This window comes from Diaphorina citri, unplaced genomic scaffold, assembly GCF_000475195.1.
Source record: "Diaphorina citri unplaced genomic scaffold, Diaci psyllid genome assembly version 1.1 scaffold411, whole genome shotgun sequence".
NCBI lineage: Eukaryota > Metazoa > Arthropoda > Insecta > Hemiptera > Psyllidae > Diaphorina > Diaphorina citri.
This window is the reverse complement of record NW_007377846.1, coordinates 6064-29626: the sequence shown is the minus strand read 5'-3', so window position 1 is coordinate 29626 and position 23563 is coordinate 6064. Positions and strand designations below refer to the sequence as shown.

Sequence of the window (23563 nt, the reverse complement as noted above, 5' to 3'; positions counted from 1 at the left end):
CCATAGAAATACACTATCTGTTGCCAAGGACGCAGTACAAATAAAAACAAACGAAAACAGATAGTAATATTCCTAGTGTGTTGGCCAATAGATACGACTATCCATAGCGTAGCCAAAGTGGACTAGTAACAAATAATTAAAAACCCGACGAAAAGTTTGGTTATCATATGTGATAGACAAAAGCAAACAAAAATAAACATGATCGCAGGGAACCGTGTCTATCACATAAGATAACCGGTTTGGTTATCATATGTGATAGACATGGACCCCTGTGACAATAAAAAATAATTATTGCCCTAGGAGACCTGGGTATCAAATAAGATAGACGGGTGAAATTGATGAAAAAAAGTCTGGTCTCCTGGGGTCATCAGGTGAAAATGGCTCGGTACGCAATGGGTTAAGAGGTTTGACAGAGGGAACTGTAACTGCCGAGGTTTTATCGTCCCGAAAGCGAATACAGAAGTAAGACAGGATAGGAGAAAGCCAGCTGTTCCGAGAACGAACGTTATTTGTTTAGGATAAAATCCGCCCCGGGCTCGAAATCGAACCCGCGACCTAGCGCTTAGAAGGCAGACACGCTACCCTCCAAGCTAACTAGGCTGGCTCAGACAAAAATTGTATTTCTCGGAACGCCTGGCTTTCTCCCATCCTGTCTTCCTCCTCTTCGCTTTCGGGACGATAAGACAGAAATTAGGTACCACAGTTCCATCTTCCTGTCTTCCTCCTCTGCGCTTTCGGGACGATAAGACAGAAATTAGGTACCAAGGTTCCATCTATCAATCATCCTCTAAGAACATACCTATGTGTTTGTTTTTATATTTCTTTATTTTATATATATAATTTTTTTTTTCGTTCGTACGAGCTCTGAAATCTGTTTACTCTGTTTCTCCATCTTGCCATTCTCGGTCTATTTTTCCTATTGCTCGGCGATGAAAGGTCATTTCCTATCCGCGTCTCTGCTGATATACCTAATGATAGATTGGCCACAGCGCCAAAACGCTCGACTGGCATTCGCGAAATACTCATCAAGTCAGGCGTGAAAATGTGTGAAATTTTACGAGGAACACATGAAATATTGGAATTCGACATGAATAAACGCTGGCGAAAATGAAAGAAATGAATAAACGTTGGGGAAAAATGGAAGAAATGCAAATTTGCAAATCCCATCATGAGAAAACAACATTCCGATTTGAGAGAGATTGATACGGACAGCTATTTGGGAATTCGACATGAATAAACGCTGGCGAAAATGAAAGAAATGAATAAACGTTGGGGAAAAATGGAAGAAATGCAAAATTGCAAATCCCGTCATGAGAAAACAACATTCCGATTTGAGAGAGATTGATGCGGACAGCTATTTTGGAATTCGACATGAATAAACGCTGGCGAAAATGAAAGAAATGAATAAACGTTGGGGAAAAATGGAAGAAATGCAAAATTGCAAATCCCATCATGAGAAAACAACATTCCGATTTGAGCGAGATTGATACGGACAGCTATTTTGAGTGAGATGTAATTCAGATAAGGTTTTCATTTTTAAGCACTCTAGTTAGATAGGAGGGTGCCTGTCTTGTAAGTGCTATGTCGAGGGTTCGAGTCCCTGTCGGGACGGACTTTATCCGAAATTGATAAGGTTTGTTCTCTTCGGTTTCGGGAAGATAAGACCACAGTTCGTTCTACAACCACTTCGAAAGAACGAAGTTAGGTAAAATTGGTCATTTTCTTTTCGTCTAATCGAACGATTTTTCCGATTAAAATCTGGAAGGGAAAGAGAGAGAGGGGAGAGGGAGATGAACGCTTCTTCCTTTCCATTAATCATTACTATCTTTGCTTTCCTCCATCCTGCTCCCTCCTTTTTTTTGTTTCCTCCTTCCTTCTTTCGGCTTCCTGCTCTCTTGTTCAAGTCGTTCCTGCTCCAAAATCTCTGGACTACAATATAGGACGAGAGGGTGCCTTGAACCTAAGCGGGTCTTATCATTCCACAGCTATTTGGAGTGAGATGTAATTCAGATAAGGTTTTCATTTTTAAGCACTCTAGTTAGCTAGGAGGGTGCCTGTCTTGTAAGTGCTATGTCGAGGGTTCGAGTCCCTGTCGGGATGGACTTTATCTTAAATTGATAAGGTTTGTTCTCTTCGGTTTCGGGAAGATAAGACCACAGTTCGTTCTACAACCACTTCGAAAGAACGAAGTTAGGTAAAACTGGTCATTTTCTTTTCGTCTAAGAGAACCGTTTTTCCGATTTAAATCTGATACTCATCTTTAGCACATAAAGGAAATTTTCTTTTCCTGCTTGAATTTTTGGATTGAATTTTGGAACTCCGATTCTAGCACTTTTCCGCCAACAGCCGCCAGACAGAAAAGTTTTTGTATTTTCTCGTCTAAGCTCTTTTTTTTCCAAAACTGGCGCCACACAGATTTTTTCAGCTACCATTTTCCAGTTGTTTTTCCTTCTTCTCATTCCCCTCTTTTTTCGTTTTTCATAAGCGAAAGGAACCTTTCATATTTTTCGATGCATTATTCAGTTTTTTCTTCTTCTTTTTGGAATCCAATCCTTTTCCTTAAAATCGAACGAAAAGTCTTTGAGGAAAAATATGGCGAGAAATTGTTTTTCTTCCCTGAAATAATAACGATATTTCAAATGCGCTCTTTAGACTGCCATTTGTGCCATTGAAAACAATTCAAAACGTTCAAACAATGATCAACTCCGATAATTTCGTTTCCGAACTTTATCGTAGGAAGCGAAAATGGAGGGATTTTGCGCTTCCCCATATCATAACTATAACGATTAACGGTAACTACTAAGTACCTATTCTTTCCAATAATTCATTTTTTTTTTTTATTTAGAGAATGTAAACAAAAAGATAGCTAATCTCTGCAGGAAATTTAGCTAAAAAATGAGTCTTGAAAGTAAAAATTAGTTATTTGAAAGTGACTGCCATTTGTGCCATTGAAAACAATTCAAAACGTTCAAACAATGATCAACTCCGATAATTTCGTTTCCGAACTTTATCGTAGGAAACGAAAATATGGAGGGATTTTGCGCTTCCCCATATCATAACCATAACGATTAACGGTAACTACTAAGCACCTATTCTTTCCAATAATTCAATTTTTCATTTAGAGAATGTAAACAAAAAGATAGCTAATCTCTGCAGGAATAAAAATATCGAGAGATTTCTAGGTGAGAAATTTTCACTTTTGTTTGAGTTGAACACTAAATTTTATTCCTGGCCACTCTACGTAGACAAGTATGCAGTCAGTAATAATGGATTTTAGCCAGTAGCGATTACGAAACGGTAAACGCATTAGTAGGCATTGTAGGCAATGGATCACTTAAGGGAAGCAACGTTGAACGTGGTTATTATCCGGATAGGTGATCTTGAGGGTAGCACGTACTGCTGGCCAGTTACACGTGATACTCGGGGTTGCTTAACCATGAATGGTTAAAACAACCAATCCACTAAACAAACCTACAATATCGTGTTTGCTTAACCATGAATGGTTAAAACAACCAATCCACTAAACCTACAATATCGTGTTAATAATTTAAAAGGTCATTTATCTTAAATCCAAATGACTCATCTGAACTCTCTCGTTATCCTAAATTGTTTAAATCATTACCTATACCTATGTATTTATAAAAAATAAATCTGAAAAAGAAAAAAAGGATAGGATTAAATCAGAGCATTTTGAGAAAAAAATGTGAGAGAAGGGGCGATGAGAGAAAGGTTGGGTGAGAGAGAAAAATAGGGAGATAAAGGGAATGAGAAAGAGAGAGAGAGAGAGAAATAGGGAGAGAAAGGGAAAGAGAAAGAGGGGAGAGGGAGATGAACGCTTCTACCTTTCCATTAATCATTGCTATCTTTGCTTTCCTCCATCCTGCTCCTTCCTTCTTTTTGTTTCCTCCTTCCTTCTTTCTGCTTCCTGCTCTCTTGTTCCAGTCGTTCCTGCTCCAAAATCTCTGGACTACAGTATAGGACGAGAGGGTGCCTTGAACCTCAGCTGGTCTTATCATTCCAAAACCGGGGGAGAATCATTCTTTTAAGTTAAGGCGGTCTCTTCCTGATCCCTGATGTGCCGCGTCCATTTTAGTTTAGGACTATGGCACTGCCACTTTTATAGGGTATTGCACTGCCACTTTTATAGGGTAACAAAATGAGATCCAAACGGAACACAAACTTTTGCGCCGCAGCCGAAAATATCCTCACATAATGATGACCAATGCATCAGCCGCTACAAGCTACCGTTTGTGCACTGTTTGTCCACACCTTTTAGATTTTTAGGGTAGCAACACAAAATCTTCCAAGTGGAAGACCAATTTTTGCGCCGCAGCCGAAAATATCCTCACATAATGATGACCAATGCATCAGCCGCTACAAGCTACCGGTTGTGGACTATTTGTCCATACCTTTTTAGATTTTTCGGGTAGCAACACAAAATCTTCCAAGTGGAAGACCAATTTTTGCGCCGCAGCCGAAAATATCCTCACATAATGGTCAATGCAGCCCCAAGTTACCGCTAGTGGTCAATCGCTTTGTTAGTCCATACCTTAATCCAGCCCTGACAATCCAGCCGCTACAAGTCAGCGTTGTGGCCCGCGTTTGTCCGTACCTTGTGCCAGCCCTGAAGAAGAGGTTGAGATATTTGAGAATGAGTGGGCGTTAAAATGAAGAAATGGAGGTGCGGAGGTGTGTGGAGGTGAAGAAAAGGTGTGGAGGTGGCAGAGACACCTGAGAACAATCATCGTCCATTAGTGAAGAAGGAAATGATGGAAGAGAAAACTGGAGTGGTAAGAAGAGACTGCATGAGAAAATGTGGAGGAGAGAGGAAAGATAGGAGAAGAAGAGAGAGAGAGAGGATAGAAGCACTAGGAGAGGGAGAGAGAGAAGATAGGAGAATAAGTAGGAGAGAGTGGAAGAGAAAACTGGAGTGGTAAGAAGAGACTGCATGAGAAAATGTGGAGGAGAGAGGAAAGATAGGAGAAGAAGAGAGAGAGAGAGAGAGAGAGGATAGAAGCACTAGGAGAGGGAGAGAGAGAAGATAGGAGAATAAGTAGGAGAAAGAGACAAAGAAAGAGAGAGGGAGAGAGACCGTACACATGCTCTATCCTCCTAACACAATAAAAAATAGAGGAGAAGATGGTAGAAGTGAGAAGAGGAAAGATGGAGGGTTTGGGAGGGGTTTGAAGAGTGAGTGGGTAAAGAAGGAGTTGGGGTGATTTAGACCTTGTTTAGACTGCGGGAGTAAAGGGACTTTTCAGTCTCATTCTGGCAGGATAAACAAGGTATATTCTATTCTATTCTATTTGTTTAGGATAAAATTCGCCCCGGGCTTGAAACCCGCGACCTAGCGCTTAGAGGGCAGACACGCTACCCTCCAAGCTAACTAGGCTGGCTCAGGCAAAAATTGTATTTCTCGGAACGCCTGGCTTTCTCCCATCCTGTCTTCCTCCTCTGCGCTTTCGGGACGATAAGACAGAAATTAGGTACCAAGGTTCCATCTATCAATCATCCTCTAAGAACATACCTATGTGTTTGTTTTTATATTTCTTTATTTTATATATATAATTATATATTTCGTTTGTACGAGCTCTGAAATCTGTTTACTCTGTTTCTCCATCTTGCCATTCTCGGTCTATTTTTCTTATTGCTCGGCGATGAAAGGTCATTTCCTATCCGCATCTCTGCTGATATACCTAATGATAGATTGGCCACAGCGCCAAAACGCTTGATACTCGGGTTTGCTTAACCATGAATGGTTAAAACAACCAATCCACTAAACCTACAATATCGTGTTAATAATTTAAAAGGTCATTTACCTTAAATCTAAATGACTCATCTGAATTCTCTCGTTATCCTAAATTGTTTAAATCATTAATTCATTACCTATGTATAACTACATATGTATTTATAAAAATAAATGTGAAAAAGAAATAAAGCATAGGATTAAATCAGAGCATTTTGAGAAAAAATGTGAGAGAAGGGGCGATGAGAGAAAGGTTGGGTGAGAGAGAAAAGTAGGGAGATGAAGGGAATGAGAGAGAGAGAGAGAGAGAGAGAGAGAAATAGGGAGATGAAGGGAATGAGAAAGAGAGAGAGAGAGAGAGAAATAGGGAGATAAAGGGAATGAGAAAGAGAGAGAGAGAAATAGGGAGAGAAAGGGAAAGAGCAAAAAAGGGGAGAGGGAGATGAACGCTTCTTCCTTTCCATTAATCATTGCTATCTTTGCTTTCCTCCATCCTGCTCCTTCCTTCTTTCTGCTTCCTGCTCCAAAATCTCTGGACTACAATATAGGACGAGAGGGTGCCTTCAACCTAGGCTGGTCTTATCATTCCAAAACCGGGGGAGAATCATTCTTTTATAGGGTAACAAAATGAGATCCAAACGGAACAGAAACTTTTGCGCCGCAGCCGAAAATATCCTCACATAATGAAGGACTGTTTGTCCATATCTTTTTAGATTTTTAGGGTAGCAACACAAAATCTTGCAAGTGGAAGACCAATTTTTGCGCCGCAGCCGAAAATATCCTCTCATAATGATGACCAATGCATCAGCCGCTACAAGCTACCGGTTGTGGACTGTTTGTCCATACCTTTTTAAATTTTTAGGGTAGCAACACAAAATCTTCCAAGTGGAAGACCAATTTTTGCGCCGCAGCCGAAAATATCCTCACATAATGGTCAATGCAGCCCCTACAAGTTACCGTTGTGGTCAATCGCTTTGTTAGTCCATACCTTAATCCAGCCCTGACAATCCAGCCGCTACAAGTCAGCGTTGTGGCCCGTTTGTCCGTGCCTTGTGCCAGCCCTGAAGAAGAGGTTGAGATGTGAAATAGGTAACTACAAAACTTATTACCTTTATATGATACAATGGATATCATATAAAGGTAATAAGTTTTGTAGTTACCTATTTCATAACTTTATAACCTAGGATGTCTAATATAAACATATTTAATAAGAGGTTGAGATATTTGAGAATGAGTGGGCGTTAAAATGAAGAAATGGAGGTGCGGAGGTGTGTGGAGGCGAAGAAAAGGTGTGGAGGTGGCAGAGACACCTGAGAACAATCATCGTCCATTAGTGAAGAAGGAAATGATGGAAGAGAAAACTGGAGTGGTATAGTGGTAAGAAGAGACTGCATGAGAAAATGTGGAGGAGAGAGGAAAGATAGGAGAAGAAGAAGAAGAGAGAGAGAGAGAGAGAGATAGATAGATAGAAAGAGAGAGAGAGAGAGAGAGAGGATAGAAGAAACACTAGGAGAGGGAGAGAGAGAGAAGATAGGAGAATAAGTAGGAGAAAGAGACAAAGAAAGAGAGAGGGAGGGAGGGAGAGAGACCGTACACATGCTCTATCCTCCTAACACAATAAAAAATAGAGGGTGAAAAAACAACAAACCCCAACCCTCTCTCTCTCTCTCTCTCTCTCTCTCTCTCTCTCTTTCTCTCTTTCTTCCATTGTCCAAAGTCCTATCTCTCTCTCTTCCTCTCACCCTTTTTTCTTTCTTAGGTCCAGAAAAAAAGGTGGTTAGAGGGGAAATACACGAAAATTGGGTGACTAGGTATACCTACCATACAGAAGAGGGAAGGTAAAGGTAGAACCACACTACCGTCACGTCACGTCACGTGAGCTCATGGGGAGTCAGAAAGATTTAGTTCAAAGTTTTACCATAATATTGTAGGTAATTTCGTTCAGGACAGCCACACTACTCTCACGTCACGATCAGGACAGCCACACCACCATCATGTCACGTAACGTACTATCACGTCTCTCTCTCTCTCTCTCTCTCTCTCTCTCTCTCTCTCTCTCTCTCTCTCTCTTTCTTTCTCTCTCTCTCTCTTTCTTCCTTTGTCCAAAGTCCCATCTCTCTCCCTTCCTCTCACCCTTTTTTCTTTCTTAGGTCCAGAAAAAAGGTGGTTAGAGAGGAATACACGAAAATTGGGTGACTAGGTATACCTACCATGCAGATGAGGGAAGGTAAAGGTAGAACCACACTACCGTCACGTCACGTGAGCTCATGGGGAGTCAGAAAGATGTAGTTCAAAGTTTTACCAAAGGTAATTTCGTGCAGGATAGCCACATTACTCTCACGTCACGATCAGGACAGCCACACCACCATCATGTCACGTAACGTACTATCACGTTACGAAGCATACATCGCTGCAAGCTTGATCGTCTGTAGCCAGCTCCAGGAAGACAAGGGGAGAAAGGAAGAAAATTTGAGGGACGAAAGCGGGGGGAAATGGAACGCGCATGCGTTACGAAATTTTCGGGAGAAATATTATTCTGTTTTTTTCCCCTTTTTGAGATGCAAGGACAGGATGCCTGTGAGATGCATCAGTAAATGGTTTCTTAAAATTAATTGATCCCAAAGGCAAGAAAAACCCTTGACAAATGGAGTGTGCCTGAAGGCATGTGAAGGCATACGTATTTTACTATATTTGGTAGTAAAAAAAGCTCGAGAGGGGCCCGCTCCCCTTTCTTCCCTTAAATCCGGCCCTGGTCCTACATAGCTACTCTTGAAAATTAAGAGTGTAAACACTACGCCGAGTTTTTTTCTTGTCCTCAGGCGTCAAAGGTGTTAAATCTTTTAACCTCATTGAATGCGGGGGTGGCTTTGTTTTTCTTTGCTTCTATATCTCCCTTCTTCCCTTTATTCCTCCCCTTTCTCTCATCCTGCTGCCTTTGTGGCTAACGTTTGGTTACAGGGGTTTGTGATGAGTGGAGGTTGTAGAAGTGTAAGATCTTAATCTGTGTCCATTTTATTATTCTGTTAAGGCGGTCTCTTTCTGCTCCCTTGTGTGCCGCATCCATTTAGGACTATTGCACTGCTATTATTATTATTTAACTCTTTTTATTTAGAATATTTACAAAAGTATAGGTACAATAAATATATACAGAACAACAAGATTAACAAAAGAGAAGAAAGAAAAAAAAAAAAAAAAAAAAAAAAAAAAAAAAAAAAAAAAAAAAAAAAAAAAAAAAAAAAAAAAAAAAAAAAAACAAATACACAATAATAAATTAATAACAAGAAGAAAGAAATGAAATAAATTATAAATGAAATAAATTATAAAATAAACTATCTACAAAATATTCCAACTAAGGGGCGGGATTAATGCCTGGGGCGTTCTCTTCCATCCAACCCCAACTGCTGTGTCCATAGTCGACAGCATTCAACAATCGTCGATCGATGTCGACTGAAACTGTCCACACTGTCTCGACAACATAGATTCACTTTGTCGATCGACCATCCCCATCGAAGTAATCAACAGTCGTCGACTATGTTTTAGAAGTAAAGTCCAATACTAGACTAATGCTACATTGCTACATGCATTACCTACCTGCCGTCCTTCTTGAAGTTCTTGATCTGAGATACCTACACACGTCCCTACTTTAGTACCTACCTACCTACCCAAGTAACTACATTATACCTATAAGCCTACATACCTATCTACTGCTACCTACTTATTACTTACCTATTCATCCCATCATCCCATTTTCGACTCTTTAACTTCCTCCACCCATTCTTTACCTCCTCCTCCTCTTTCTTCCTTTCTATCATTTCCTCTACCATCCTTCCTTCCTCCAATTCAGTTCTCAGAGCGAAGCAGGACGGGAGCCCCGTGTGAGTCGCGTACTTCTAATAACTATGCCACTTTGGGAGGGAATTCAACCGCGCGAAATCTGGCCAGGACCCCACAGGCGGGACTGATACAAAAAGTGGTCTTAAAGTGATCTTTTTATCGTTTTCTTTTTTGTTATTTATTTCCGTGAAAAAAGGGGGTTTTCTTTTCGCCCCTTTGTCCCTTTTTGTAAATAAATTCGTTGTTCTTCTTGATGTTGATTTTTTGTAGTTTTAAGAAATGTCCGATAAAAGGACAGATGTAAGCCGTCCTCCTTATTCTCAGACCAAAACGAAAGGTAAGTAATTAGTTTATGATAATTGATAAAATAGATCATAGCTACTCGCATACCTACATAGTAGAACTCACTCTAAAAATTGGTCCCCAAAATCTCGGTTGGATCCAAAATGGAACGAGAATTTTCCTTTTACGTAGATTTTGAAGGCTTTTCAAAAATTTAACCAAATTGGACCAATCCTTTGGAAGTTATGACGACACAATTTTAGAAAGGGACATACATCCCTACCAATATCTATCCAAGAATCCAATAAATTCGTTGTTCTTCTTGTTGTTGATTTTTTGTAGTTTTAAGAAATGTCCGATAAAAGGACAGATGTAAGCCGTCCTCCTTATTCTCAGACTAAAACGAAAGGTAAGTAATTAGTTTTTGATAATTGATAAAATATATCATACAGTGGCGTAGCGTGGTCTAACTCCAAGTGTAGGGCGGACACTAATTTCTATCACAATATCTATCTAATAAGAATACAATAATTATTTAAAGTCAATATTTAAGGGTATTTGAGTAAAATTTTTGAGTGTATGGCCGCCATACACGCCCTACATGGACGCTACGCCACTGATATCATAGCTACTCGCATACCTACATAGTAGAACTAACTCCAAAAATTGGTCCGATTAGTAGAACCGATTGGATCCAAAATGGAACGAGAATTTTCCTTTTACGTAGATTTTGAAGGTGTTTCAAAAATTTAACCAAATTGGACCAATCCTTCGGAAGTTATGAGGACACAATTTTAGAAAGGGACATACATCCCTACCAATATCTATCCAAGAATCCAAAAAGATTTTCTGAACGTTCTCTCAGACAAATTTAAATTTTATTTTTTTTTTTTTAAATTATATCTATGTACAATATGTTACCATCATTATGTAAATAAAGTTTGATCTAATTGTTTAATAATAATTTTCTGAAAGAACGTTCTCGACAAAATTTCCTCAAAGTCAGACAAGCAGAACGAATATTTTTCCAAAACAAACAAAAAGACAGACAAACCAAATGCAAAATAGTCGAATTAAAACTTAAAATTCACTTCATTCGCTCAAGCAGAATTCACCATTCTCAGGCCAAAAGTCTCTCAACTTCATCCCTTCTCTAGCTTCTCCCAAACCTTGTCCAACCTTTTCCGAACCTTGTCAGACTTTCCCCAAACCTTGTTCTGACCAAACATTGTCCAACCTCACCTAAATAGTGTGCTGTTGACTTTCCCCTCAATTTCATCATCTTGGTGCTTATTCTTTTAATTTTTACTTTCCTTATCCTATAGGAAGGAAAGTAATGTAATCAGGTCAAATTTTCGATGGTCAGATTTTTTACTAAAATCAATATGAATCTTCTTGTTGAGATTGTTTACTTTTTTTTTCCAAGGTTTGATAGAGGGAACTGTAACTGCTAAGATCTTATGGTACCGAAAGCGAAGAGAGAAAAAGGACAGGATAAAAAAAAGCCAGCCGTTCCGAGAACGAGCCTTTTTTTTAAGATGAGTGTTCCACCGCCGTTTTTATTTCGTAGCAATGGAACAACTGCTACATTAGACGCTTGTGGCCTGTGTCGTAGCATGCCCATCCCGTAGTATGCCTCTCATCAGATGGGCGAGAAGAGACACAATACCTACCTTGTTCTGACCAAACATTGTCCAACCTTTCCCGAACCTTGTCAAACTTTCCCCAAACCTTGTTCTGACCAAACATTGTCCAACCTCACGACCTCACCTAAATAGTGTGCTGTTGACTTTCCCCTCAATTTCATCATCTTGGTGCTTATTCTTTTACTTTTTACTTTCCTTATCCTATAGGAAGGAAAGTAATGTAATCGGGTCAAATTTTCGATGGTCAGATTTTTTACTAAAATCAATATGAATCTTCTTGTTGAGATTGTTTACTTTTTTTTTCAAGGTTTGATAGAGGGAACTGTAACTACTAAGGTCTTATCGTCCCGAAAGCGAAGAGAGAAAAAGGACAGGATAGGAAAAAGCCGTTCCGAGAACGAGCCTTATCTGTTTAGGATCCGGATATAATCCACCGATAAAATACTTATCTTGAGATTTTCATTTCACAATTTGTATGGTCGCCGTAAAACTTCTGTGTATGCAATGTGCTCAGCAAAAAAAATTCTCTGAAAATTTGAAAATAATATTAAAAGCAAATCCATTGAACTCCTGAAAGTTGGCTGGATTGGGTCCAAAGAATTTCTTGACAAAACTGCCGGATATGACTTTAGTGGTAGGCATGTACCTACTGAAAACATTTTGCTGCAAAGAACTAGTAGTGTGTGGGTTGGCAACAGGAAACATTTCAAATTTCATCGTCCTAGAGGGCCAGGTGTGTACGATAATATTTTTCTTTTCCCAAATAAGGTATTCAGCGGCGAAGCAAGTTTGATGCAACAGATCTCTCCCTCCATCTCTCTTTTAAAGACGTTTGATAGGGAACTGTAACTGCTAAGGAGTGAAAAGGTGTTTGGTCCCAAAAGCATAGAGAGAAAGAACACAGGATAAAATCCGCGGCCTAGCGCTTACAAGGCAGACGCACTACTCTGCAAGCTAGCTAGGCTGGCAGTTATTAGGAGATCACTAAAGTTAAGCAACTTTGCGCGTGGTAAGCATCCGGATGGGTGACCATCAATAGCGTGCTGCTTTTCCCAGCCCGAGACAGGCTAGGTGAGATTAATATACGTATGAGTATGAGGGTAGCTGGTCAAAGACTGGAGACTAAAACCCCATCACTAGAAGACCTCAGAAGTTAAAGCTACGTTAAACCTCTAAAAAAGGAGCAGACAAAAGAGGTGTCTCTTGAAGTAACGTGGGAGTAGATATCTTCAAATCTCCATGATGTCTTTCGAGAACAACTGCCCCATCGTCCAAAATTTAGCTTCCTGTTAATTGGGAGCGAAATTGGGCGAGGGAAAGTGGAGGAAGACAAGAGGAATGAAGAAGAGGAGGAAAAAAGGGAGTACGAAAAAAAGTGCAAATTTTTGTCGATGGTGGGATTCGAACCCGGGACCTTCTGCATGGCAAGCAAGCGCGTTACCACTGGACCAACCGTGCCTTATCTGTTTAGGATCCGGATATAATCCGCCGATAAAATATCTTGAGATTTTCATTTCACAATTTGTATGGTCGCCGTAAAACTTCTGTGTATGCAATGTGCTCAGCAAGAAAAATTCTCTGAAAATTTTAAAATAATAACAAATCCATTGAACTCCTGAAAGTTGGCTGGATTGGGTCCAAAGAATTTCTTGACAAAACTGCCGGATATGACTTTAGTGGTAGGTATGTACCTACTGAAAAACATTTTGCTGAAAAGAAATTAGTAGTGTGTGGGTTGGCAACAGGAAACATTTCAAATTTCATCGTCCTAGAGGGCCAGGTGTGTACGATAGTATTTTTCTTTTCCAAATAAGGTATTCAGCGGCGAAAGCAAGTTTGATGCAACTATATGAAAAATATGTATACTTAAAATGTCAAATAAAAATTACAATTACAATTACAGTTCTCTCCCTCCCTCTCTCTTTTAAAGAGGTTTGATAGGGAACTGTAACTGCTAAGGAGTGAAAAGGTGTTTGGTCCAGAAAGCGTAGAGAGAGAGAAGACAGGATAAAATCCGCTACCTTGCGCTTACAAGGCAGACGCACTACCCTGCAAGCTAACTAGGCTGGCAGTTATTAAAAGATCACTAAAGTTAAGTAACGTTGCGCGTGGTAAGCATACGGATGGGTGACCATCAATAGCGTGCTGCTTTTCCCAGCCCGAGACAGGCTAAGTGAGGTTAATATACGTATGAGTAGGAGGGTAGCTTGTCAAAGACTGGAGACTAAAACCCCATCACTAAAAGACCTCAGAAGTTAAAGCTACATTAAACCTCTAAAAAAGGAGCAGACAAAAGAGGTGTTTCTTGAAGTAACGTGGGGTGGATATCTCCAAATCTCCATGTCTTTCGAGAACAACAGCCCCATCGTCCAAAATTTAGCTTCCTGTTAATTGGGAGCGAAATTGGGCGAGGAAAAGTGGAGAAAGACAAGAGGAATGAAGAAGAGGAGGAAAAAGAGAGTACGAAAAAAAAACAGAGGAAGCACAGTGGGAGGAGGGAAATTCTGAGGGAGTAGGAAGAAAAAGGAGAAGTAAAAGTGGGTAGAAAATAAAAGGAGAGAGGAAAGGGAGGAGAAGGAGGACGAATGACAGAAGGGAAGTAGACGAAGTAGTGGATTAGGAACGGAAGAGAGAGGAAAACCAAGTAGCGAGTTATGAAAACAGAAGAAGGAACAGAAAGGGGAATCAAGAGGGAGACAAAGAGGAGAAGGAGGGGGAGGAGAGGGGAAAGAAGGAGAAAAGGAGGGGGTGAAAATAAACACGGAAAATTAAGAGTGTAAACACTACGCCGAGTTTTTTTCTTGTCCTCAGGCGTCAAAGGTGTTAAATCTTTTAACCTCATTGAATGCGGAGGTGGCTTTGTTTTTCTTTGCTTCTATACCTCCCTTCTTCCCTTTATTCCTCCCCTTTCTCTCATCCTGCTGCCTTTGTGGCTAACGTTTGGTTACAGGGGTTTGTGATGAGTGGAGATTGTAGAAGTGTAAGATCTTAATCTGTGTCCATTTTATTAGTATGTTAAGGCGGTCTCTTTCTGCTCCCTTGTGTGCCGCATCCATTTTAGTTTAGGACTATTGCACTGCTGTGTCCATAGTCGACAGCATTCAACAATCGTCGATCGATGTCGACTGAAACTGTCCACACTGTCTCGACAACATAGATTCACTTTGTCGATCGACCATCTCATCGAAGTACTTCAGTTGTCGACTATGTCGAACTTTAGAAGTAAAGTCCAATGCTAGACTAATGCTACATTGCTACATTTGCTACGTGCATTACCTACCTGCCTTCCTTCTGAAAGTTCTTGATCTGAGATACGTACACACGTCCCTACTTTAGTCCTGTCTTCCTTCTCTCTTCGATTTCGGGACGATAAGACCATAGCAGTTACAGTTCCCTCTGTCAAACCTCTTTTTAAAAAAAAAGTCCAATGCTAGACTAATGCTACATTGCTACATTTGCTACATGCATTACCTAGCTGCCTTCCTTCTTGAAGTTCTTGATCTGAGATACCTACACACGTCCCTACTTTAGTAGGTACCTACCGACCTACCCAAGTAACTACATATACCTATAAGCCTACATACCTATCTACTGCTACCTACTTATTACTTACCTATTCATCCCATCATCCCATTTTCGACTCTTCAACTTCCTCGCCACCCATTCTTTACCTCCTCCTCTTTCTTCCTTTCCATCATTTCCTCTACCATCCTTCCTTCCTCCAATTTTCTCCCACCCCAAATGACATGTTCCCTATTGTAAACTATTCCCTGCTTCTTCCTTTTTCCCTATTTCTTCCTTCGTTATCTCCCTTTGCTCTATTCCCTCCCTCTCCTTCCTCCAATTCTCTCCACCCCAATAGCATGTTCTTTGCTGTCGATATCCACTACTCTCTCTCACCAACCCTCCTTTTCTTCCTCCTTCCTTTCTCTCCCACTCTTTCTACATCTCCTTCTCCTCCCTCCAATTCCTTCCCACGCTTTCTACTCCTCCTCCCTTCCCTCCCACACCACCCCAATAGCATGTTCCTAGTTGTCGACATACACCGCTATCCCCCACCCTCGTTTTTTGATTCTTTCTTTCCCACCGTTTCTACCTCTTCTTCTCCTATTCCCTCCCTCTCCTTCCTCCAATTCTCTCCACCCCAATAGCATGTTCTTTGCTGTCGATATCCACTACTCTCTCCCACCAACCCTCGTTTTCTTCCTCCTTCCTTTCTCTCCCACTCTTTCTACATCTCCTTCTCCTCCCTCCAATTCCTTCCCACGCTTTCCACTCCTCCTCCCTTCCCTCCCACACCACCCCAATAGCATGTTCCTAGTTGTCGACATACACCGCTATCCCCCCACCCTCTTTTTTGATTCTTTCTTTCCCACCGTTTCTACATCTTCTTCTCCTCCCTCCAATTCCTTCCCACGCTTTCTACTTCTACTCCCCAAACACCTACCCACCCCAAAAGTATGTTCCTAGTTGTCGACATCTACCACTATCCCCCACTCTCCTTTTTTTCTTCCTTCCTTTCTACGTTCCCCTCCCTCCAATTCCTTCCCACGCTTTCTATTCCTCCTCCCACCCACTCCCATCCCAATGTTCTTTGCTGTCGACATCGCACCACTCTCGTAATACAATAACATTTTAACTTCGCCTCTTGAACGTTCTTGGCTCCTTGCCAAACGCTGTTTATCACGTCTTCCCCCCCCCCCCCCAAACTACCCTACACTAAACTACCCCTCATCACCACGCGACCCTAAACTACCCCTTCCCTCCCCTACCGTAAACTACCCCCCACAATCTTTCATCTTCCAAGACTTCTCCTGTCACAGCTTTTGTCTACTGGATGACAATGTTCAGTAGCCTATTCCACGAAGATATTTGTGCTCCCCCTAATAGCTAATGGTGGGGAAGAGAGTTCTTTAGGGGAAGGGGACCGCCCGGATTAGCAAATAGAAGGCTCTGGGTTCGATCCCCCCAACAACAACAAAAAAAAAAAAATATGGTTGAACAGAATTCTTGTTACAAAGGGAGAATATCATTGGACTGTATTGGTGAATTTCTTGGGAATTTGCAAAAATCTATTTAACTCTAGATCTAAATTTTTTATGTAAGGAGACATCATTTAACTTTTAAGGCGTAAAAACGCAAAAAAGTGAAATATTTGCAAGATAAATACTTAAACAGACGTAAATATTGCAAATATTTGCAATATTTGCGTCTGTTTAAAACAAATTTTCCGTACCTATATACCTGTCTATGTTTCACACAGAATTATCCCAAGTTTCATTAATTTTAATGTCACCTACCTACCTCTCTACATAAATATCTATCTATTTCGTACCTAATATATGGTTACACCTACATGTAATTATACCTACGTATTTTTTACGTGTACGTACAGAGTTGAAGATAATTAAATTGCATTACAGGGTACAGACATGCTAAAACATAACATACATGAAGATGGTTGACATGCGACATAGATATACTATGATAGATATACGAGTATCTATGTAGGAAGTTAGGTACGTAGGTAGGATTGTAGGTAGTAAGTTAGGTACGATTGTAGGTAGGAGGTTAGGTACGATTGTAGGTAGTAAGTTAGGTACGATTGTAGATAGTAAGTTAGGTATGATTGTAGGTAGTAAGTTAGGTACGAATGTAGGTAGGAGGTTATGTACGATTGTAGGTAGTAAGTTAGGTACGATTGTAGGTAGTAAGTTAGGTACGATTGTAGGTAGGAGATTAGGTACGATTGTAGGTAGTAAGTTAGGTAAGATTATAGGTAGGAGGTTAGGTACAATTGTAGCTAGTAAGTTAGGTACGATTGTAGGTAGTAAGTTAGGTACGATTGTAGGTAGTAAGTTATATAGGTACGATTGTAGGTAGTAAATTAGGTACGATTGTAGGTAGTACGAGTAAGTTAGGTATATGAGTTCAGGAGATATTTTCACCCATCTAAGGTCAGCCAGCCACTCACTCTCAGGTCGTCTGACAGACGCGGTCTCACAGACCTCCTGGGGTCTCTCAGACAATCTGAGCGTGAGTGGCGGAAAAATCTAGAATCCTAGGTCTGTCAGACCGTCTGAGTGTGAGTCTGAAATAATGAGACTAATAAAGCAAATTTGGAGCATTTAAACTTGATCCAGGAACTTTTCTTATTGTTATCTTGATCTACGAAAATATGGTAGCTACACTAGCTACAGCCGTAGTAACCAAATTGTCCCAACCCCGTTAGAATCCGGATTGCACAACCCCCAAATAGTCCTAGGATTCTATCCAGATCTTGATGTACGAAAATATCGTAGCTACAACCCTAAGTAACCAAATTGTCCAAACCCCGTTAGAATCCGAATTGCACAACCCCCAAATGGTCCTAGGATTCTATCCAGTAAACCCTTGATGTATTGGTCCCTGTTGTGAAGCAATTATGATGATGCTTTGGTGACAGCTTCCTCTACCACTCAACCCTAGTCTCACCCTTGTATTGGTCCCTGGTTGTGAAGCAATTATGATGATGCTTTGGTGACAGCTTCCTCTACCACTCAACCCTAGTCTCTCTCTCTTTTTCTCTCTCTACCTCTCTCTCTCTCTCTCCCTCCCTCTCTCTCTCCCTCCCTCTCTCTCTCCCTTGTGTCTCAATGTCATTTCATAGCTTCTGTTCTTTTGGAACGTTTACAAACGCCCATTAGCAAGCAACCAGCACAACTCTTGCTGACTTTTGTTTTCATAATGCGTTATGCGAAGCTTTGATATAAATTCGTGGGGATTCAAGTATAGGAATGTAGGGCAATCCAAGTTTACAAACGCCCATTAGCAAGCAACCAGCACAACTCTTGCTGACTTTTGTTTTCGTAATGCGTTATGCGAAGCTTTGATATAAATTCGTAGGGATTCAAGTATAGGAAAATGTAGGGCAATCCTTTCTGATAAGGTTGAACTTTATGATGCCACTTTTTTACTTTCCTTATCCTATAGGAAGGGAAGTAATGTAATCGGGTCAAATTTTCGATGGTCAGTTTTTAGTGCCAAAACACGTTTTGAGGTCCCTAGAGCCTAAATCCAAAGTTTCAGCCATTGGTCCGTGTGTGTGCCTGTCTGTCTGTAAACAAAATGTCTCGAGAACGGTAAGAGCTAGAGACTTGAAATTTGGTATGTAGCTGTCAAATGTGACAAGGATGCAACGTTTGGTTGAGATGGTTGCTGCGCTTGGCAGTATTTTGACCGCTTTTGGACTGATTTCGACCGTTTTTTGACGATTTTCAGCTATGGCGACAAAACGGTTAAAGATATTGTAAAAGTTAGGGTAAAAGAACACTCAAATAAGCATCATTCAATAGGATAAGGAAAGTGGTGTGATGTTCACACCAGATTTTTTTTAAACAGCTGGAAAAGGAACTTCCTTTTCCTTCCTAGGTTCCTATGCCTGGCCTACTAAAAATAATTTTATTGTCATAATGAATCGATTCTTCTCATCCTCAGGTGTCCCCCGGGGCGGCTCATTAAGGGAGCGCACCTACAGCGGTGACAAACAGGAGCGCGCGCATCATCGGCGCTTCTCTGCGCACATAGTTGCGCGCCGCGAGTCCACATTCACCAGCATAGATGCGGCCATTAGGCGGCCCTCCTTGGCCGCAGTGGCGGAACGTGGGTCATGGGGGTCGCGGTGGGAATTCTTGCTGTCCTGTGTGGGGCTGTCGGTGGGCATTGGTAACGTGTGGCGCTTCCCGTATTTGGCCTACCAGAATGGCGGAGGTAAGGGACATTTTAATTGTATCTTTAAAATCCTATGTTGGATTTCACCAATATTTATTCAGTCATTTAGAACTCCTGTTAAGCTAACAGCCAGCTAAGTTCCATTTAATTTGTATTGGCTTAACAGGGCTGTTAAGCTAACGGGCTGTTTGAGGCTTGAATCAGGGGGGGGGGGAGCCCAAGAATCTGAACAGTGACTTATTATTATTAAATACTCTCTATTGTTTATAATTACGTGTACACAAAATACACAGAAATTACAAGCATAGGGCGAAATTATTTCCTAAGGCAATCTCTACCATTCAACCCTAAATTAGGGATGCTGCAAATTACAGGCCAATGTTTTTAGACCGCGCTTTTCGAAGTCGGAGTTGGCTTCAATTCTGTATTGAACTGGGTATTAAGTAGTAGGTATAGCTCAATTCTAGATTGATCTCAATTCTGATTTGGTAAACCCCGCTCATAGTGTATTGTTTCATTACAAATTTCCATCAGTAAATTTAAGTTCCATTTAATTTGTATTGGCTTAACAGGGCTGTTAAGCTAACGGGCTGTTTGAAGCTGGAAAGAAGGTTGGTGAAATCCACCACCAGAGTATGAGAGTACAGCAGTGCGCCAGGCCAAGTTCCAGTAATGAGCCCTTTCAGCAGGTTTTTTCCCAAATTCATAGATCGGGTTCTTCTATTGAGTCTTCTTACTTCACCCGCTTACTTAGCTTGGGAGGGTGGAGCGTCTGCCTTGTAACTTGTAAACGCTAGTTCGCGGGTTTGATGCCCACTGGCTTTACCCTAGTGGCCAGGACCGTATTTTAGCAATAGTGTTCTTTTGTAAAGACATCCTTAATAAAGGCTTTTTTTATTGATTTTTTTTTAGTATATTCACGGGCGGTATTTTAAGCAATAAGTGGCCTACCAGAATGGCGGAGGTAAGGGACATTTTAATTGTATCTTTAAAATCCTATGTTGGATTTCACCAATATTTATTCAGTCATTTAGAACTCCTGTTAAGCTAACAGCCAGCTGGCCTAGCAGCCTAGCACAGACTGACCTTTTTCACAACTTTAGTGGATATTACAGAATAAATTGTTAAGTGCCTCCTTTGCACTACACTGGTAATGCCGCCACTGGTCGCTACTCGATTAAAATAGCTACTCAATTGTCGTCACGAGGTTGAGTGCACCCCGAACTCTAAGCTCTAAGCGTAGAGCCGAAAAAACTTCAATTCCGCCGGGAATCGAACCCGGAACCTCCGGCATGAGGCTTTCAGATTCACCACAGGTACTTTCACTATTTTCCATGACTTTTTGGCCGATTTTCAGATTCCATGACTTTTCGCCGGGACACGGCGCAGGAAAGCGCCGTGTAGTGGTCAAGGCGCTCGCCTGGTAAACAGGAGGGCGTGGGTTCAATCCCAGCCGAGGTATGGAATTTTATCCTCATATAATTTGAGAATTTGACCACAATAATAGTAGTAGCCTACTGCTGGAGTAAAGGGACTTTTCAGTCCTATTATTATTCATAAGCCATCCTGTAGGTAGGTATACCAGATAAAGGCGTGGGTTCAATCCCAGCCGAGGTATGGAATTTTATCCTCATATAATTTGAGAATTTGACCACAATAATAGTAGTAGCCTACTGCCGGAGTAAAGGGACTTTTCAGTCCTAGGCGAGCAGTATAAATAAGCACTATTACTATTATTATTATTATTATTCATAAGCCATCCTGTAGGTGGGTATACCAGATAAATACCTACCTACTCCTCGCATGACATGTTCATGTCTAATTGTAGACCAGATAAATACCTACCTACTCCTCGCATGACATGTTCATGTCTAATTGTATTTTCTTAAAGAGTGAATGGCACTCAACCTAATTCCCGGTAAGCGTAGACACTCGTATCTTTCATCTGAAGCGTCCTTTTTCACCCAACTCACTTTGCCTAGCTTTTTCTTAAACTCTACTTACCTTCTGTAGTCCTTACTTTACCCCAAGATACAACTTACTTTAGCTACCTACTCTCTAGTCCCTACTTTACTCTACATCATATTCAGGACCGTATGCAGGATGCTAGCAAGGGGGAGGGGGCAAGAATGCGAACAGTGACTTATTGAGGGTATGCTCCAAATTAAGCTAATTGTAGGTATTTTCTTAAAGAGTGAATGGCACTCAACCTAATTCCTGGTAAGCGTAGACACTTGTATCTTTCATCTGAAGCGTCCTTTTTCACCCAACTCACTTTGCCTAGCTTTTTCTTAAACCCTACCTACCTACTCTAGTCTCTACTGTACCCTACAGTCCCTACATTATAGACATCAGGCCCGTATTCAGGATTTCAGTCAGGGGGGGGGGAGCCCAAGAATCTGAACAGTGACTTATTATTAAATACTCTTTATTGTTTATAATTACGTGTACACAAAATACACAGAAATTACAAGCAAAGGGCGAAATTATTTCCTAAGGCAATCTCTACCATTCAACCCTAAATTAGGGATGCTGCAAATTATAGGCCAATGTTTTTAGACCGCGCTTTTCGAAGTCGGAGTTGGCTTTAATTCTGGATTGACCTGGGTATTAAGCTATTAAGTATAGCTCAATCCTAGATTGATCTCAATTCTGATTTGGTAAACCCCGCTCTTAGTGTATTGTTCCATTACAAATTTGCATCAGTAGAAGAAAAAGGAGAAGTAAAAGTGGGTAGAAAATAAAAGGAGAGAGGAAAGGGAGGAGAAGGAGGACGAATGACAGAAGGGAAGTAGATGAAGTAGTGGATTAGGAACGGAAGAGAGAGGAAAACCAAGTAGTGAGTTATGAAAACAGAAGAAGGAACAGAAAGGAGAATCTAGAGGGAGACAAAGAGGAGAAGGAGGGGGAGGAGAGGGGAAAGCACAAATGGAGTGTGCCTGAAGGCATGTGAAGGCATACGTATTTTACTATATTTGGTAGTAAAAAAAGCTCGAGAGGGGCCCGCTCCCCATTCTTCCCTTAAATCCGGCCCTGGTCCTACATAGCTACTCTATTAGAGGTAGACACTTATACATGTGAAGCATTCCTCATCACTCTTCCACTCAACCTTGAGTAACTCTTGAAACATTGTCAAGGCCATCTTGATTGGACTTTTTGATTGACCGAAGTGAGCTTTAAGTTTTCACTTGACAATAAAATAATTCTTTTTGTTTGTCTGTTAAGGTAGAAACACACTACCATCACCTTACGTTACGTGACGTGATGGCAGTGTGGTTGTCCTGAACGAAATTATACCTACCTACAATATTATGGGAAAAGTTTTAACTGAGCCAGCCTAAGAAGAAGAAGAAGAAGAAGAAGAAGAAGAAGAAGAAGAAGAAGAAGAAGAAGAAGAAGAAGAAGAAGAAAAAGATGGCGCATCTACGTTCTAAAAGACGAGCAATGTCTACCCACCAGTATCAGTGGTGTAGTGCTAACAGATTTGGGAAGGTTGGTGGTTCGAGTCCAATTCATGTCAAATTTAGCGAGGTATAGGTGTATTTAGGGTCTCAAGAGTTAGTGATTTACCACTAAATTTAGTATATTCTTGAAAAAAAAAAAAAAATCTGAAATTCAACCAATCTGTGGTTAGCGCGGTGGACTCTGGATCTGGAGGTTGGTGGTTCGAGTTTAAGTCAAGTCATAAAATTTAGTATAGTGTATTGAGCGGGGAACGACATTTGATAAACATGCTTAACACAATTAAAATTCCTTTTATATGAAATTCAAATTCTTTTTTTCCCAAGATTTTCGACTTCTCTCAATTTCTTTTTATCATCCTCCTTTGTTTTCGTCTTTCTCCCCCCAGGAGCGTTCCTGATCCCATACCTGATAATGTTGGTCCTGGCAGGCAAACCCATGTACTTCCTGGAACTTGCAGTGGGTCAGTTTGGTGGTGTAGGACCCTTGGGTTTGTGGAATTGTTGTCCCATAGCAAAAGGTAAGTTTTATACAATGTGTTAGTACCTAGGTATTTACTTTTTTGGTACTAGTGGTTGACCCGTCCTTTGTACGGGACCACCACACACACACATCAGCCCACCACACACCACACCCACCCACCACATACCCATCACACATACTACACCTGCCTCGGTGGTGTAGTGGTTACCTGCCTCGGTGGTGTAGTGGTCAAGACGCGCGCCTGGTAAACAGGAGAGCGTGGGTTCAATCCCAGCCGAGGTATGGAATTTTATCCTCAATATAATTTGAGAATTTGACCACAATAATAGTAGTAGCCTACTGCTGGAGTAAAGGGACTTTTCAGTCCTATGCGAGCAGTATAAATAAGCACTATTACTAT

The 23563-nt window shown here is 40.9% G+C and overlaps 1 protein-coding gene across 2 annotated transcripts in view; it reads left to right on the top strand.

Annotated features, from left to right (window-relative positions):
* Positions 1–9605: 9605 nt before the first annotated feature.
* Positions 9606–23563, top strand: part of LOC113467136 (sodium- and chloride-dependent neutral and basic amino acid transporter B(0+)-like) — a 15930-nt gene continuing 1972 nt past the window's right edge. Inside the window, exons 1-3 of one of the 2 annotated variants that reach the window (XM_026823147.1) lie at positions 9606–9917; positions 18985–19257; positions 23069–23200. In XM_026823147.1, the coding sequence (XP_026678948.1) occupies positions 9860–9917; positions 18985–19257; positions 23069–23200 (463 nt within the window). In that variant the 5' untranslated portion in view covers positions 9606–9859. Of the gene's footprint in view, positions 9918–10165; positions 10272–18984; positions 19258–23068; positions 23201–23563 lie in introns of those variants that run through there. The other variant, XM_026823146.1, reaches the window with a different exon arrangement.